Genomic DNA, 19,008 nt, shown 5'->3' on the forward strand with positions numbered 1-19,008 from the left:
ATATATATATATATATATATATATATATATATATATATATATATATATATATATATATATATATATTGAATATGTTATATTTGTTCTTAATGTTTAAAATTCACCCATTTTCTTTTCGGCTTAGTCTCTTTAATAATCAGGGGTCGCCACAGTGGAATGAACCATCAACTTATCCATATGTGTATGCTTTACACAGCTGGGAAACATCCACACACTCTTACACTCTAGCCAGTGTAGTTGATCAGTTCCCCTATAGCGCATGTGTTTGGACTGTGGGGGAAACCGGAGCACCCGGAGAAAACCCACGCCAACACGTGGAGAACATGCAAACTCCACACTGAAACACCAACTGACCCAGTTGGGACTCGAACCAGCGACCTTCTTGCTATGAGGCGATAATGCTACTCAGTGCGTCACCGTGACACCCATATTCTTTTTTCAATATTAACTAACATGTTTATAATTAGTATATAAACTTATTAAATATGTACAAATATTGATGAGGAATTTGGTAAAACTGAGAATTAAGCAGAATTTTATTTATAACTCACGGTTGCTCATAAATCTTCATTTCAGACTAAATAATTTCATTTTACTTTAATATTCACTTTTTAGCTGGAAAAAAATATCAGTGTTTTACATTTTTTCACCTGAAAATGTCAGTTTATGCAAGAAAAAATGAGTTATATATATATTCATTATGTTACATAGATTATATTTTAATACAGTACATAATAAAACAACAACCAAACATGTAATATTAACATAATCTTTAATCAGAAGACAAAAAACACCCATCCTCATAGAAACTCATTGTGTAAAAACTCACCAATAATCTAAATAAAGCCAAAGTCTCGCATTTTACACTAAACATCACAACAAACGCCTCATTAACGCAGTTCGTATCATTGATTGTTATTTTCCCGAGTACTGCTGTGAAGCGTTCAGATCCTCTGTTTACATTCACTCTGATATCAGTTCACATCTCACTCTCATTAAAGCAAATCATTCACGAGCACATCCCTCATTTCAATAATAATTCAAGAGCAAAAGCAGAAAGAGAAGCTTTAGGGTTTGTGCAAACACACTCGCAGGCCTCATCATGACACTTTATAATGAAAACTGATCCAGATTTGAGTGTTCAGACTCGAAACTGAACTCAAACCACATTTAACAGACGGTTAAAGACCAGACACAGAAAATAAAAAACAATGCACTGTTTATGAAGGCAAAATATATTAACATACTCAAAAATATTGGTGACACTTTAGAATAGAGTTCAATTGCGAGTGGCATGTATTAAGTGTTAATTTATATCGCTTTAATTACTGTTTTCATTAACTAAGATTAATAAATACTGAAATATTGATCATTCATTCATTCGTTTTCTTTTCGGCTTAGTCCCTTTATTAATCAGGGGTCACCACAGCGGAGTGAACTGACTTATCCAGCATATGTTTTACACAGCGGATGCTCTTCCAGCTGCAACCCAGTACTGGGAACCATCCATTCTCACCCATTCACACACATACACTGTGGACAACTTAGTTGATCAGTTCCCCTATAGCGCATGTGTTTAGACTGTGGGGGAAACCGGAGCACCCGGAGGAAACCCACACCAACACGGGGAGAACATGCAAACTCCACACAGAAACACACACTGACCCAGCCGGGACTCGAACCAGCGACCTTCTTGCTGTGAGGTGATTGTGCTACCCCCTGCGCCCTTGAAATATTGTTCATTTACTGTAAAAAATATGTTAATTTACAGATTTCATATTTTATGAAGTTGTTGGAGAACAGATCAAGCCCCAACATGCAATTAAAAAGCATAAATAGGGGTGGGGCAAAGAGGGTGGGACATAGAGTAACTCCTCCCCCTTATAAGAATCAGCCAATGTCATTCAGTTCTCTCACAGCTCTGCCAGTGAGAGCGCTTGAGCTCAAGCGCATCAAATGAGCAGCCAATGAGAAGAAGGGGGCGGAGCACCTCAGACACTAGAGAGCATTTGATTGGTCAGAAGATTTGATGAGAAGCTGAACTATGAGGAGACGATGAACACAATCATTGATCATTTATGAGGAAGAGACAAACTGCCAGCTTTATATCAGGTGTTTATCTTCCTAAGGTGAATATTGTTTTGGAGCACACTAGCTTATAGATGTCCTTAAGACTAACAGATGCTGATGATGACAACATCTAAAAACCTTTAAAGTAATTTCACTAGACCTTTCATAAACTAGGCAATGAGCGCTAATATCTTATATCTAATATTAAAAGATCAAAGGATTATTATTTATATGAATTAATGGAACTGTATAGTAAAGTGTCACCAACACATCAGAAATCAAACATTGATATGCATTAATGCTGAAGAAGACGGACTGCAGACTCACACACACACATTTCCAGAGTACTTAAATAAATAAGAGTGCATAAGAGAGAGAGAGCAGACACACACACACACACACACACACACACACACACACACACACACACACACACACACACACACACACACACACACGTCTCACATCTCGTCCGCATGTGGGAGTTTGTCTGTGTTTGCAGCTATCGCCAGCGGCTGCAGGTCTGTGTGTGTTTGGCTCTCTGTGCTGCCGTTGCTCTGAGCGTGACTGGACTCTCGTACCATCACCGAGTCCTGGATCAGCCGTTCGTCCACCTCCAGGTCTGCTGCTCGCTGCTCTGACGGAGGATCTGGAGGAATCATGGGTTTATGGAGAACCGAGTCGTCCAGCAGCGCAGAGGAAGCAGAGCTCACGTCATTCAGGATGTTTCTGGAGATCACTGCGCACAGAGAAACACTCAACATCAGGGAGCGTCAGAGAACAAGGCCACATCTGGATCAGTGTTCAAACGGTGTTTGTGTAGTAATACACATCTTTATAACTGTGTGTGTGTGTGTGTGTGTGATGTTGACCGGCGGCCGGAGCGTAGCTGTCCTGCAGAGACTCTGAGCTGCGGTGGAATGGACTCAAGCTGGGGAAGATCAGCAGAGCCAGAGAGAACAGGAGGATCTGTGGGACACACACACACACACACACACACACACACACACACACACACACACACACACACACACACACACACACACACACACACACACACACACACACACACAGTTACTGCAGCTGTCCAACACACACTCAAAGCTCCTGAAGAGAGACTGAGGCCTTGTTTTAGTTTGAAAATGGCGTTATTGAATGTCCACGCTGGCGTTTCACCGAGTGCTTCTGAAGAGGATCTCCTGCTGGATCTGATCTGCTGGCCTGTATGTCCTCTACTGTGGGCTCTTATTGTGCGTTCTCCTGTTCTGATGGCCATTATTGATGATGAAGCTGATCTTCATCATGTTCTTCACTGATCATGAGAGGAGGTGCTGCTGTTCTGGGCTGTGTTCTGATCTTCATATGCACACAGTGATGATGAGGCTCGTCTACATCTGCAGCTCCTCATCTCTGCAGTGTGTTCAGCTCATATCAGGATGGGAATGGGCCGTTCCTCATCTCCTGTGTTCAGTTTAGTGTGGGGATAGTGCAGCAGTGGAGTCTGCAGGGGGATGATGTGGATCAGCTCATACACTACACCGTGTTTCCTCTAGTGTGTTCTCCTCATCACACTAGTAAAGTCTGAACTGAAGGAGAGGATGCAGGACTCAACTCTGAGCTCTTCATATTAAGGGGAAAAGGCCCAATCAGAGAGGAGAATGTCTGCAGCCCCGCCTCCATGTTCAGATGTCTCCGCCTCCTCCATTCACACTGACACACAGCAACACGGCCTCAGCAGCGGCTCCAGAACGCTCTGTTATCAGCGCTGGAACACTCCGGGTAGTGTGAGGAGGAACCACAGCAGAACTCATGCGCTTTACAACTAACACACATCAGAGTACACTGGGCCTGAAACTCACCATCACACATGTGCTCGTCTGCGCAGCTTTAGTGGCCGTCTGCTTGATCAGAGCCTGCAGTCTGTGTAGCTGCGCCACCAGAGACCTGCACACACACACACACGCGTACGCACACACACACACACACACACACTGTAAAAACTCTAACTTTAAGCAGCATGAGTGTATCCTGATGATCCGCTCACTCACACATTGTGCTTCTCCAGCTGGTCCACAGTTCTCTGCAGCTCCTTATTCTGAGCTGAACATGCAGCCACCCTGAAACACACACACACACACACACACACACACACACACACACACACACACACACACACACACACACACACACACACACACACACACACACACACACACACACACACACACACACACACACTTGAGCATTTTCAGGTGTTTGGTTATTGTCAGATAAAAGCACAGCTAAAGTAGTTCCGGCAGGTTTAGATCAGCTCCATATCACTCCGCTGAGTGATTAGAGTGATTACACAGCTACAACAGTCAGAATCACAGCAGAACACAATAGAAGGAGGAGATCAAGGTTATAATAGGTTTGGATTTTACATTAGTTTTAGTTTCTATTTCGTTTTGATTTTTTTTTTCCAGTTTTGATTAGTTTTAGTGGCAGATTTACTGGTGTTTATTAGTTTCTATATTTTGAAATGATTTAGTTTAGTGTTTATTAGTTTCAGTATTAGTTTTAGGGTTTTGTTTTGGAAATGAGGATATTTTTATCTGCAAGACTCAAAATCAACAGAATAAATATTGTATAATAAAAACTCAGTGTCCTTTAGAGGACACATGAACACCATCATATACCACTACCATCTACCCATCTACCCAGACACACAGCAGTGATGGGAAGTTCAGATCTTTAACATGGATCACTCATCATTATGTAGTCTGCAATAGTCATTTCAGTCAGTTAAAACATCAGCATGATCTGGAAAATGTCTTACAGTGAAGTTCTGTAACTCAACTGAATCGTGATTCACTTATTTAAATTCCATTATGATTTTGTTATGAAATAAACTTACTTTATTCACCAGATCCCCTCATTAAAGCACTCGGTTTACCCGCACTGCAGTTAATCAAGTTCAGTTCAGTCACAGCAGGCTGTCATGTGCTGTTTGTGTTTGGTTCACTGAATCACGCATGCGCTCTATTATCGGTTCATCTCTTCTCAAATCTGATCTCAGTGTAGCGTTACTGTTCTGATAACTGAATGAGAGTATATATTGGATTATTTAGAGTCAGAGGGGGTATTGGGCTTGTTATAAAGTAAGTAGTTGGTGGATAAGTGCTAACTGGAGACGCGAATCATTTCAAATGATTCAGTTCAATTTGGTGAACTAGTTCAGCCGGTTCACTTAGAAGATCCGGTTAAAAGGATTTGTTCACGATACAGAAATAACCCATTATTTTCCCAACCCGCCCTCTCTATTCTGCTGCCCTAGACGGCTGCCTAGGTCGCTTCTATGGACGCGCAGGTATTTTGTGTGAATGATCAGAGTTGTGTGTGAATGATCAGAGGTGTGTGTGTACCTGCTCTCCAGGCCGTCGATGTACTCCTTCTTCCTCCTCCTGCTGTCCTGAGCCGAGAGTTTATTCCGGATCTTCCGTCTCACTTTCTTCAAGATTCGCTCCTCAGCCTGAGAGATTCAGCACAGTGTATCAGCTGTGTGTTCATCTCTATCTCTCTCTCTCTCTCTCTCTCTCTCTCTCTCTCTCTCTCTCTCTCTCTCACCTTGGTTAAGGGCAGGTTGTTGGGCAGTGATATTCCCTCCTGATCCAGCAGTTTCTGCTCCTCCTCTGTGAGCTGCAGATCTGGATAAACCTGCAGAGAGTGTAAACACATCAGCTCCAGCACGCACACACACACACACACACACACACACACACACACACACACTCGCACACACACACTCGCACACACACACTCGCACACACACACTCGCACACACACACACACACACACACGCACACACGCACACTCGCACACTCGCACGCACACACACACACACACACACACACACACACACACACACACACACACACACACACACACACACACACACACACACACACACACACTCGCACACGCACACACACACACACACACACACACACACACACGCACGCACACACACACACACACACTCCTGCAGATCTTGACACACACCAGAAAGCTGTCGTCCTCCTGCAGACTCTGCATGTCGAGAGCAGAAACATCCTCCGTCTTCACTGGCGACAGCAGCTCGTTGACCACACACGACTCCGACAGCAGCATCTGAGAGCTCCACTCGTCTGAACACACACACACACACACACACACACACACACACACATATATATATATACACATACACATAGAGGGAGAGACACATTTATAGTCTCTCACACACACATACAGACACACACACATGCACGCAGACACACACAGACGGACACAAACAGATATACAGACAGCAGGCGCACACACACAGAGACAGGTTAGTCATCCATGACTTCATCCTTAGTTAATTATCAGCACTGAGTGAAATGTGAATGATTTGAACAGTAGCCAGTGTCTGTGATGGTGTTAGTCTGCTCTGTATTCCCGCACAGCTGCTGTGACTCCGTCTGTACTCTAGAGAAGAACTGAAGATGTGCTGCAGACACTCACCCAGCTGTATGGAGATCACGTCCACATGTGGTGGGTGTGGCTCTGCACTGGCCCCGCCCACACCGCTGATGTCATACACCACCTGATAGACGGGCAGCTGTGATGCGGAGCTGCTGGTGTGTTCGTGGGCCCCGTCTGAGCTCTGGTCCTCAGACACACCGCTGTCGCTCTCACACACCGCAGACACGTACATCTGGTTTGGGTTTATGGCGTTCAGGACTTCCTCAGACTCGCTGTCATTCAGACTCTGAACACACACACACACACCAACATTTACATATAAATGACCCAATACTGCACAACATTACTGTTTACACTCTTCCGTCTCATAATCCTGAATTACAACAAGCTCCGCTCCATATTCAACCATATCTGCTCTCTGATTGGTGTTTACTGGCATATGGGGTGGAGTCAAGCTGTCACTCACGTGAGATCCACTATAAGCAAACTGAAATAAACACAAGCCCCGCCTACAGTTGATTGTTTTTATGATGACTTTAAAGCAAGGGTGTCCCAATGCCGGCCCACAAGATTTAACCCCTCGATATATTAGGGTTGCATGGTTTACCGGTACTATGGTATTATCGAGAAACTATTGCTCCAAAAGACTGGCAGTGCACTGTAGTTTGTGAAAGATAGTATCATCATTAACAGTCTATCTACAGTAGATAATGTTGCGTGTGGAAAAGTCACTAAAATGCTCACTCGTTTGTGCAACAATAGACTATTTTATTTTAATAGTCTGTGGAGACCTTTTGTGGTAGAAATACCATATATTGCATGTTTAAATATGCATATAAATATTGCATATTATGTGACGCTTCAGATCCAATCCTAATTAGTTCATTTCTGCTGCTGTCAATATGATTTAGTGGCTACAACACCTACAACAATTCTTAAAAAAGAGCAACTCACTAAGTCAAATGTTTATCTGACAATCCATACTAGAAACTTTTTGACCACTGCATAACTCCTTATTTGGTTGGGAAAAGGCTATTTTTATTATTAATGCAAATATCATTTGGTAAAGTTTGTATTTTTATTTTTAATGTATTTTTGTTGGTCAGATATTTACAAAATAAACAAAAAGAACGAATACATTTTAGGTGAAGTGACGAGCAAATACTTTTTTAATAATAAAGCGAATCATTAATTCAATTAAAGTAGACCTATTATATAAAAGACAGTATTTCGGACTATTTTCTTTATTTCATGGATTGAGTTATGAATTACAGTATCACACTGCTACTTGGTTTCACAATATTACATGAATTAATGGAATCACGACAAGCCTACAATATATATAATTTTAATTACTATTATTACGGCGACGCAGAGGCGCAGTAGGTAGTGCTGTCGCCTCACAGCAAGAAGGCCTCTGGTTTGAGCATCGGCTGGGTCAGTGGGATTTTCTGTGTGAGTTTGCATGTTCTCCCTGCGTTTGCATAGGTTTCCTCTGGGTGCTCCAGTTTCCCCCACAGTCCAAACACATGCGCTACAGGTGAATTGTCCGTAGTGTATGTGTGTGAATGAGTGTGTGAATGTTTCCCAGAGATGGGTTGCAGCTGGAAGGGCATCCGCTGCATAAAACATATGCTGGATAAGTTGGCGGTTCATTCCACTGTGGCAACCCTGGATTAATAAAGGGACTAAGCCGAAAAGAAAATGAATGAATTATATATATATATATATATATATATATATATATATATATATATATATATGTGTGTGTGTGTGTGTGGTTTAGTTTTATTTCGGTTTCTTTCAGTGTATATGCAATCAACAGTAACACTAATGCAGATTATTTCTGTGGATGATTTAAACATTGAAACTTTGGGAATATACATCTGTATAGATCTGCTTAACTAAAGCTCAATTTTTCTAAATAATTAAGTGTCATTTGATAATTATCGGTTTAATGCTGACTGAATTTTGTTGATCAAACACTTCTTCATGACTTACATGCTATGCTATTGCTGTAACAAATATAAAATTTTGCTAATATTTAATTTAAATTGTCTCATTTAATGACTATATTGCATAATTTAAAAAGGGGGCGTCACGGTGGCACAGTGGGGAGCATGATCGCCTCACAGCAAGAAGGTTTCTGGTTTGAGCCTCGGCTGGGTCAGTGTGTGTTTCTGTGTGGAGTTTGCATGTTCTCCCCGTGTTGGCGTGGGTTTCCTCCGGGTGCTCCGGTTTCCCCCACAGTCCAAACACATGCGCTATAGGGGAACTGATCAACTACACTGACTGTAGTGTATGAGTGTGAATGCAAGAGTGTATGTGTTTAGTATTGGGTTGCAGCTGGAAGGGCATCCGCTGTGTAAAACATATGCTGGAATAGTTGGCAGTTCATTCCACTGTGGTGACCCCTGATGAATAAATGAACTAAGCCGACAAGAAAATGAATGACTGATGTTAAAACAGTTCGACCTTTTTGCAAACTGTGTCATGTCAACCATGACTGCTGCTAATTCACGTGTGTCTGTGTGTGTGTGTGTGTGTGTGTGTGTGTTCACAGTGCTGAACATGTGTAGTTTCAGTTGAGCTGCAGCAATGCACTCTAGAAAAGCGGTAATGACTGACGCAGTGTGGCTGCAGGCTCCAGTCCTCCGTGTGTTTCTCCAGATCTGCAAACAGGAGACCGGGACAGGACTGATCCAGGAGCAGTTCAGACGCCACAACCTCCTCCACAAACCCATCCTTCAACACACACAATACACAAAAACATCAGCTCATTCCTACAACACACAACAACAACAACAACGGCTCTCATTCGCTGATAATGGTGTAAGATTGTCATATTTATACACACATGTGAACTTCTTTATATCAAGGCAAATTAATTCATACAAATTGACAAATTGACACTAGTCTTGCTGCCTCTCCCAGTTGTAGGAACACAGATAATATCTGCTCTTCTAGTTGCTGATCTGGTGTCAGAAGTGTCTCTATGAAAGGCGAAGGCCTCTAGATTTTGCTGATTTGAGCTCAATAAATCTGATCATGTCTTGATGTTGACTGATTTGATGAGGACAGTGCGCTCTGACTCTGCTCAGACTAAAGTCTCATCACTGAACAGAAATAATGTCCAGTATAGAATATAAAGTCCTGCTGCAGTGGAGACAGAATGAATATTGTGTCTGACTCCATCATGAGCTTGGAGGACTGCATCCATACATCTCTCACATGACTCACATCACTGATTAATAAAGTCATCTGGAATGAAGAAGAAAGCTTCAGCAGGATCCCAGAGTTCATCAAGAGTCTTTGTTCATCTTCAACACCTCCTCCTTCATCAGCTCAATAATGTTGATGTCTGGTGACTGGGCTGGCCAATCCTGGAGCACTCTCTGCTTTCAGGAGCTTTGATCTGGAGGCTGAAGTATGAGCAGGAGCGCTATCCTGCTGGAGAATTGTCCCTCTCCTGTGGTTTGTAATGTAATGGGCAGCACAGATGTCTTGATACCTCAGGCTGTTGATCTCTTGCACGCCCCCATACTGAATGAACCCAAACCATGATGTCTCCTTCACCAAACTTGACTGATTTCTGTGAGAATCTTGGTCCATGCTGGTTCCAGTAGGTCTTCTGCAGTATTGGTGATGATGCAGATCAGCAGATGATCCAGCAGAGAAATCCACCTTCTGACACTTTCACACATCATCAACTAGAAGACCAGATATTATCTGCTGCTCTTACAGCCGGGATTGACTTTTGTCAGGGAGTGTACAGATATTATTATATATAACGACAGTATGTGCAAATTAAAACATAAACTTGTTTAAAGCTGTTAAACAAATAAGAGCATATGTGTGTGTGTGTGTGTGTGTGTGTGTGTGTGTGTGTGTGTGTGTGTGTGTGTGTGTGTGAATAGTGCTGTTGAGGACATTTAAAAATTACCAAAATCCCCAAATTGACTATTGCATGAAAAAGTGGCTCACAATTTTCTTTAGTTATAGTGTGTGATAGATGTCAATTTATGCAGTTTATCTGCTAGATCAAGTGCAGAAGAGGTACACAAACTGTCTGAGTGCGAGTGAAATATGAGTAGGAGATCAGACTCCACCTGTGTGTGTGTGTGTGTGTGTGTGTGTGTGTGTGTGTGTGTGTGTTGGAGGATGTGAATATCCTGGTGTGGGTTGGGCTTTTTTACATGCAGGAATGAGAAACCTTTGACTCCTTTTCACTAAACTCCCCCAAATAACTGATATTCAGAGTCCGTCACGTCAGATTTGTTCAGATTTTCGTGGTGTTTTGCATTATATAACACATGCAGTTAGAATATGTGCTATTAAACGGGTGTAAATACAAATTAAAACAGATTACAACACACAAATACAGTTGATCCGCGCGTGTGTGTTTGTGTGTGTGTGTGTGTGTGTGTGTGTGTGTGTTTGTGTGTGTGTGTGTGTGCCAGGTGAAGCTGGGCTGTCAATCATAGTAAACAAAGCGCGTTTTCAGTGTTTTCAGCAGGTTTTACTCACTCTCTCGGTTGATTTGGCGTCCCCGGACCCAAACTCGCCCTCTCGCATTCTCCACACACGCGGTTCGGTTTATCCTGCGAGAAAACACGGATATTTTTACTCGCTGATCCGGATCTTCTGGCTCATTTGATTCAGTGTAATTCACATCCGCGTTCGATGTGTGGGCGGAGCTGCGCAGTGACACTGACCAATAGCGCTCATGCTTAGGTTTTAAAGTTTAAAAATAATCATTATAAGTTCAATATAAATTGTTTATTTCACTTGAGAAGAAGTTTCTATGTTGTTGATTGAGGAAAATTTAAGGAGGACGCTTTTCCAAATATACGTGACAAGTGCACAATGCTGTCGCGTGAGAGCTGTTACTTTTCTCCGCAGTGTTGTTATAGACCAATCACAGGCGTTTGTGATTATGTTGAATACTTTTTGTAAAAATAAGATTGAATTTTATTTTTAGTTGTGAAAAAGCACACTCTCTCACATAATTACTCCCAATAAAATGTAATAGGTTGTTAAATATTATTAAACGATTTCTACTCGTACTGCTTACATTGATCATTGAAAGCAAACTAAGCAAACGAAACGTAAAGTCTACTAGCAGTAGTAATGTAAATGTTTTGACGTGGCCCCACGTCGTATACAACAGCACATTCACCAAAATCACTCGTTAAAAGCGAATAATTATTGTTCGTGATGTATTTAGTGCAAGTTTAAGCATGTTTGTTGACCATTGCGATAGCCGATTCGCAAGTGGTTCACTCGTTTGAGCCGATTCTTTTGAAATAAAAATGCATGAGCAGCAATCTGAACGTCTCGATGAACTGACTCGTTCACCAAAATGACTCAGATTCGGAACACATGGTGACTCACCGGAGGTTTCCCGAAAACAGGAACAGAAGTGCACCAGATCCTGGAAGAACATCAGCAAAACATCTGCTTCACATGATTTGTTAAACATGAACCGAGCACAGCTGGTGTAGAATGTTATTGTACCAGTTAATCTGCGAGCAAGTTACTGAATAAAGCAGATTATTAGTTTCGCTAAGTTTTTTTTTGTTAAACCCGTTGGTTGGGGATTAAAGCTATAGAGGATTAATGTAGACATAATTTGATCTGGAAGAAACAAGCTAACATCTGCCTCAGTTTTGGTGAGTGTTTACTGAACTTCAATAACTAATGTAAAGTTTACAGTGGAGTGATGATGATGATATAGTGTGTGTGCTCTCTCAGGTGTGATGTATCCGGAATGATAGTGATGATGATGATGTTGGTAATGAAGTTGATGATAGTGATGGTGATGATGGTGATCAAGTAATCATGTTAAGGATTCTGATGCTGATAGTGATAATGTTAGTGATGGTAATATGGTAAGGATTTTAAGGATTGTGATGGCAATGATTATGATGGTGATGGTGGTAATGATGGTGATGATAATAATGATGATGGTAATGTTGTTAGGTCGATATTGATCATGGTAATAACAATGGTGATGGTGACAATGGTGATATGGAGCTGATGTTGGTGATAATGATGGTGATGGTGGTAATGATGTGATGATAATGGTGTTGGCATGATAGTGATGTGATCATGGTAATGGTAGTGATGTTGATATGGTAATGATGATGTTAATGATGGTGACGATGTTAGTGATGGTGGTATGGTAATGTTAAGGATTGTGATGGTGGAAATTATGTAATGGTGGTGAATGTGATGAGATGATGGTGATATGGTAATGGTGTTAAGGATTTTGATGTTGGTAATGATATGATGATGGTGATGCATGTAATTGTGGTGCTTGTGTTGTAATGATGGTGATGATGTTAGTGATGGTGATATGGTAATGATGTTAATAATTATGATGCGGTAGTGATGATGGTGATGATGTTAGTGATGGTGATATGGTAATGTGTTAAGGATTGTGATGTTGTTAATGATGATATGATAATGGTGATTGTGATGTGATAATGGTGATATGGTAATGATGTTAGTAATTGTGATTCGGTAATGATGTCAATTATGTTAGTGATGGTGATATAGAAAAGATGTTATGGATTGTGTTGGTTGTAATAAAAATTATGTTAATGATGGATGATGATGTTAGTGATGGTGATATGGTAATGGTGTTAATAATTGTGATGTGGTAGTGATGATGTTAGTGATGGTGATATGGTAATGATGTTAATAATTGTGATGTGGTAGTGATGATGTTAGTGATGGTGATATGGTAATGATGTTAATAATTGTGATGCGGTAGTGATAATAGTGATGATGTTAGTGATGGTGATATAGTAATGGTGGTAAGGATTGTGATGTTGGTAATGATGACATGATATATGTAATGATGGTGATTATGATGTGATGATGGTGATATGGTAATGATGTTAGTAATTGTGATTCGGTAATGATGATGTCAATTATGTTAGTGATGGTGATATGGAAATGATGTTATGGATTGTGTTCGTTGTAATAAAAATGATGTTAATGATGGTGATGATGTTAGTGATGGTGATATGGTAATGATTGTGGTGGTGGTAATGATGCGATAATGGTGATGTAATGATGGTGATGATGTTAATGATGGTGATATGGTAATGATGTTAGTAATTGTGATTTGGTAATGATGATGGCGATTATGTTATTGATGGTGATATGGTAATGATGTTATGGGCTGTGATGTTTTAATGATGGTGATGATGTTAGTGATGGTGATATGGAAATGATTGTTATATTGGTAATGATGATGGTGATGATGTTAGTGATGGTGATATGGTAATGATGTTTTGGATTGTGATTGTTGTAATGATGGTGATTTAATGATGGTGATATGGCAATGATGTTAGTAATTGTGATTCAGTAATGATGATGACGATTATGTTAGTGATGGTGATATGGTAATGATGTTATGGGCTGTGATGGTTGTAATGATGATGATGGTGATGTAATGATGGTGATGATGTTAGTGATGGTGATATGGTAATGATTGCGATGGTGTAATGATGATGTGATGATGGTGACAATGTTAGTGATGGTGATATGGTAATGATGTTTTGGATTGTGATGGCTGTAATGATGATGATGATAACGATGGTGATGTAATGATGGTGATGATGTTAGTGATGGTGATGATTGTGATGGTGGTAATGATGATGTGATGGTGATATGGTAATGATGGTGATGGTATTAATGATGATAGTGTTGGTCATGATGATGACAGTAACAATGTTAATGTTTATGATAGTAATGGTGATTATAACAGTGATGGTAATGATGATGTCGATTCTGTGTTTCTCCCTCAGGTGTGATGTCTATCTGTGATGACGATAATGATGATGATGGACTCGTCAGCTGCTCTTCATCTCAATCTCTTGACTCTGACTGTGATGTTCTGTTTCAGTCTGTTGTGTGGCTTCAGTCCTGGGTTTTTCATGAGACAAGCGGCTCGTTACACCTCTGATCCAGGTGAGATCTAAGTCAGTCATATTACAGTACTATACTTCCTACAATATTAAGACTAAAGCAGTCTATCTACTCTGAATGAATGAATGAATGAATGAATGAATTAATGAATGAATGAAAAAGAAAGAAAGAAACCTGTCCTGATAATAATGATGATGATTTGAAAAAGCCAAAATCATATGAACTTTCATATGAACTGTACTGTGTAGTTTTTGATCTAAAGTCAGTAATGTGTGTGTGTGTGTGTGTGTGTGTTTGTTTTTGTAGGGTCTCGGCTCAGAGCATTGAGTCTGGCATCATGTTTGTCCAGTGGTGTGTTTCTGGGCTTCAGTCTGCTGGATCTGCTGCCCAAATATCTGACGGACATGAGAGACACGTTCAGCCGTCTGGACATCACCGTGAGTGACTGATCATCACTGACCACTGCACTACACACACAGTACAGATCTACAATTCTATCACAGTCACATGTGTGTGTGTGTATATATGCTTATATGTATGTGTGTGTCTGTATGTCTGTGTGTATATATGTGTGTGTCTTTGTGTATATGTGTGTATATGTTTGTGTCTGTGTGTATATATGTGTCTATGTGTGTGTGTGTGTGTGTGTGTATGCAGCTGCGGTTTCCCCTGTCGGAGTTCCTGCTGGCGATGGGAGTTCTGCTGGTGCTGCTGGTGGAGCAGATGCTGCTGGCCTTCAGTGAGCAGGTGTGTGTGTCGTCCGTGGAGAAGCAGACGCTGATTGAGCGCACACGTTTATATGTGGAGGACAGCCGCACTCACGAGGCTCTGCGTGTGTGTCTGCTGCTGCTGTGTGTGTGTGTGCGCTCTCTGCTGGAGGGTGTGTGTGCTGCGCCTCCTCCGCTGTGGTCCTGTGGTGCTGCGCTGCTCCGCGAGGGTCTGCTGGCGTTCGGGCTGGCGTTGCGGCTGGCTCCGGCGGGTCTGCGGCGTGCGGTGGCAACCGGTGGTCTGGTGCTCTTCTGCTCCGCCAGACCTGTCGCCATGGGGACGGCGATGCTCAGAGGCACGCCCGGCGATCAGGCGTATACGGTACTGTTTACTGCACTCATCAAAATACTCTGCTTACTTACAGTTTCTGTCTTGTTTTTAGTCCAAATCTTAAAATATACAAATCAAGAAGCATTTTCTATGATGATATGCACCCACGCTATCAACCGCCTTCATGCTCAGGCTATTCTTCTGCAGAGCTGACTTTTTCCAGCTGCAGGCGCACAGAGCGATCCGTCAAAACATGAGGCGCAGCAGGCGAACACAATAAACACTGTGCAAAACACTCAGTGCCAATAGAAAACCATTTAGAAAGGCACCTCTCGCCTCTGAAAACACACTGAGTGTGATCAGGGCCTGAAAGCACAAGATGAGAGCCTGTAATCATCCTGTATATGAGGATAATCCAGATCTACTGTTTTTCACATGCTATGAATTCAGATGTACTACTCATTCACTCATTCACACTACTCTCATTCAGTTCATCTTTACTTCTGTAGCTTAACACAGATGCTGTTGTTCCTACTGTTCCTGTTTCTCTACAGCTCATTCAGTGCTATATAGTAGTGTGTGATTTCAGATGCAGTTTGTAATATGAAGGATTGTCTGTGTTAATCTCCAGGCTGATGTGGTGCGCTGTGCTGTGGAGGGTCTGACCTGCGGGATCTTCATCTGCATCTCCATCAGTGGACTGCTGTTTCCGGAGTCCAGCTCGCCTAAACAGCGCATGCATAAGGTGGCGTTCCTGTTGACCGGGTTCGCTCTGGTCACGGCGGTGCTGATCAGTCAAGTCTGAACCCTTCACACTGAGTTTACCAAGTGCTTGATGGTCTGAGAGGAGTGTATTGCATGATGTAAACACACACACACACTAATGCAGGAAGCTCCTGAATCAGTGGTTTACAGCAGGCCTGCATTATATTGGATAAAGATGACTATTTATATATTAAATATTTACTTTAATTGCAATTATTGTTGCAATTGTAATAATAATGCATCTAAGGTAAATTGTAATATTGCAATTGATTAGAATACTAATTAAATAGTTTAATATGCAATTATAAAATGCATAAATATAATAAATTAAGGAGCTCCTATTTTACCTTTTTATAGATGTAAAATCAGTCTGTGGGGTCTTCATGTGTGTGTGTGTGTGTGTGTAAAGTTTCAGCTCAAATTACCCATCAGATCATTTACTATACGCTGCTGAATATGGGAGTTTTGGCTCTGAGGATGTTGTAGCTGTTTGATAGCCTGTTTCTTTAAATGCAAATGAGCTGGTTCTCCCCGCCCACCATTTCCACATGTGTGTGTGTTTCTCCTGCGTCATGTCAGATAAACAGCAGTCAGTGACAGAGACGGACACAGATGAAGCAGAGATCTGTTTATGAGTCTACAATACCCCAGTAATGCTGTGTTCACATCAGACGCGGAAGAAGCATCAAGCGCGAGTGATTTACATGTTAAGTCAATGCAAAGACATGAATAGACATCTTGTGGCCGATAGACGTAAATAGCGCGGCATGAAGTGAACATTTTGCATGTTTGATGCACCTAACACGTGTCTCGCACAAATCGATCAAGTTAGAAAATCTGTACTTCAGCAGACATTTGCACTGCGTTAACCAATCAGGAGCTTGCTCTTGTAGGGGCATGCTTATGTGGTTGCGCCTGTTGTTGGTGCTCCAGGGGGAAATCTTCCTGCCTTCACCGAGAACAGTTCATCAAACTGAGATCGGCTCTGTCAGAAGCCGCGCTGAAAGCCTCCATCATCCAGGTTCCGTTTCTGGAGAAGTTTATGAGCTCACAGAGCTACTGCACCTCTGAAAGGATCTAGTGGACTCCAAAAGACACGGCTCCAAATCAATCGACGCTGTTTTTCAGCCTTTATAAAGCACATAAACACAGCTTTTCTCTAAATAAAATCCATGTTAGCCATTTAGCAATGAAGCTACAGTCACCGGATAGACAGAAGCCCTGCCCATGATGCGAATCCACGTCTATTGCTAAGTGAATTTGACGCGCAAATGAAACGAACAAACTCAAATGTTTTTGTCTAATTATGCTTGAATTTACTCAAACGTTCAAACGTTTATTAATGCGCAAATTTACTCAAATTTTCATGCGTTTACTTACGTGCGAACTCCATCAAATGTTCACGCATCTATTTACGTGTGAATGTACTCAAATGTTCACGTTTATTTACGTGCGAATTTACTCAAATGTTCATGCATTTATTTACGTGCGAATTTACTCAAATGTTCACGCGTCTATTTACATGTGAATTTACTCAAATGTTCATGCATTTATTTACGTGCGAATTTACTCAAATGTTCACGCGTCTATTTACATGTGAATTTACTCAAATGTTCATGCATTTATTTACGTGCAAATTTACTTAAATGTTTACGTGTCTATTTACGTGTGAATTCCCTCAAATGTTCACGCATCTATTTACAAGCGAATTCCATCAAATGTTCACATGTCTATTTACGTGTGAATTTACTAAAATGTTCACACGTTTATTTACGTGCAAATTTAATTTAATGTTCACGCGTCTATTTACGTGCAAATTTACTCAAATGTTCACACGTTTATTTACGTGCGAATTTAATTAAATGTTCACGCGTCTATTTTTGTGTGAATGTACTCAAATGTTCACGCATCTACGTACGAATTTACTCAGATGTTCACGCGTCTATTTACGTGCGAGTTTACTCTTATGTTCATGCATTTATTTACGTGCGAATTTACTCAAATGTTCACGCGTCTACATGTGAATGTACTTTAATGTTCACGCGTCTATTTACGTGCAAATTTACTCAAATGTTCACGCGTCTATTTACGTGTGAATGTACTCTAATGTTCATGGGTCTATGTACATGCAAATTTACTCAAATGTTCATACGTTTATTTACGTGAAATTTACTCAAATGTTCACGCGTCTATTTACGCATCTGGTGTGAACACAGCATAAGGTTATTTGATGTGTTTGGTGTGGAGTTTATTCAAGCCGTTCTGCAATGATGAGTCACACACAAATGCTGTTGCAATATTCACAGTATACATACTCATTTACTGTCACATGCGGCTGTGCTGGCAGTTATGAATTACACTGCAATTGTACTGTCTTTATTATGAGTTTTTGTTGCATTTACACAGTGTTGACCAGCAGGTGTCGCTAGCATGAGCTGTTTGGAACGCTTCAAAACAGTGAAGTATTTCGTATTTCGATTGTCTCAGGCTGTCAACGTTTGTTAGCATCTTGACTAAACTAAATCAAGTTTGCTTCTCATCCAATTTACAATTTGTAGTAATGCAAATATATAAAGCAAATATGCATTTGATTATCATCACAATAATAAAGCCAAAGGGGCAGAGCAGTCAAGTCGAGTGTTTATACTGTCAATGCTGCTTTACATTAGTGCTGTAATTGTCTACAAAATAAAGTTTATATTTACATAA

At 41.1% G+C, this 19,008-nt stretch overlaps 2 protein-coding genes across 5 annotated transcripts; one reads left to right on the forward strand and one right to left on the reverse strand.

The window, feature by feature from the left end:
* Nucleotides 1–755: 755 nt before the first annotated feature.
* creb3l4 (cAMP responsive element binding protein 3-like 4) lies at nt 756–11,233 on the reverse strand. 2 transcript variants are annotated; one of them, XR_015512154.1, is made up of 11 exons: nt 11,083–11,233; nt 9,184–9,300; nt 6,595–6,841; nt 6,112–6,236; nt 5,677–5,766; nt 5,475–5,581; nt 4,119–4,187; nt 3,930–4,014; nt 2,943–3,039; nt 2,250–2,809; nt 756–1,927 (listed from the first exon to the last, which is right to left on the reverse strand). XR_015512154.1 is itself a non-coding variant. In XM_087288162.1 (10 exons), the coding sequence occupies exons 1-10, from the start codon at nt 11,128–11,130 to the stop codon at nt 2,532–2,534; spliced, it is 1,263 nt and encodes a 420-aa protein (XP_087144288.1). In that variant the 5' UTR covers nt 11,131–11,233; the 3' UTR covers nt 756–2,531. The 2 variants fall into 2 exon arrangements, 1 of the variants encoding a protein (XP_087144288.1); XM_087288162.1 differs by having other exon boundaries at nt 756–2,809.
* Nucleotides 11,234–11,939: 706 nt separating this feature from the next.
* On the forward strand, nt 11,940–19,008 carry slc39a3 (solute carrier family 39 member 3). Of its 3 annotated transcripts, NM_001080619.2 has the most exon segments (7): nt 14,377–14,538; nt 14,803–14,933; nt 15,154–15,585; nt 16,166–17,893; nt 18,038–18,178; nt 18,211–18,303; nt 18,336–18,412. In NM_001080619.2, coding segments are annotated over 4 exon segments (864 nt in total). In that variant the 5' UTR covers nt 14,377–14,411; the 3' UTR covers nt 16,340–17,893; nt 18,038–18,178; nt 18,211–18,303; nt 18,336–18,412.

Source organism: Danio rerio, chromosome 16 (assembly GCF_052040795.2).
Source record: "Danio rerio strain M-AB ecotype USA chromosome 16, GRCz13ab, whole genome shotgun sequence".
In the NCBI taxonomy this organism is placed as follows: Eukaryota; Metazoa; Chordata; class Actinopteri; order Cypriniformes; family Danionidae; genus Danio; species Danio rerio.

Excerpts from the sequence above, each read along its gene's own strand:
- slc39a3 (XM_087286306.1), top strand. The coding sequence starts at position 14,394 with ATGACGATAATGATGATGATGGACTCGTCAGCTGCTCTTCATCTCAAT. Across the intron at positions 14,934-15,153 it reads TCAGCCGTCTGGACATCACC|CTGCGGTTTCCCCTGTCGGA; the intron begins GTGAGTGACTGA and ends GTGTGTATGCAG. Across the intron at positions 15,586-16,165 it reads CCGGCGATCAGGCGTATACG|GCTGATGTGGTGCGCTGTGC; the intron begins GTACTGTTTACT and ends GTTAATCTCCAG.
- creb3l4 (XM_087288162.1), bottom strand. The coding sequence starts at position 11,130 with ATGCGAGAGGGCGAGTTTGGGTCCGGGGACGCCAAATCAACCGAGAGA. Across the intron at positions 9,301-11,082 it reads ACGCCAAATCAACCGAGAGA|GATGGGTTTGTGGAGGAGGT; the intron begins GTGAGTAAAACC and ends TGTGTGTTGAAG. Across the intron at positions 4,188-5,474 it reads ATCGACGGCCTGGAGAGCAG|GGTGGCTGCATGTTCAGCTC; the intron begins GTACACACACAC and ends TGTGTGTTTCAG.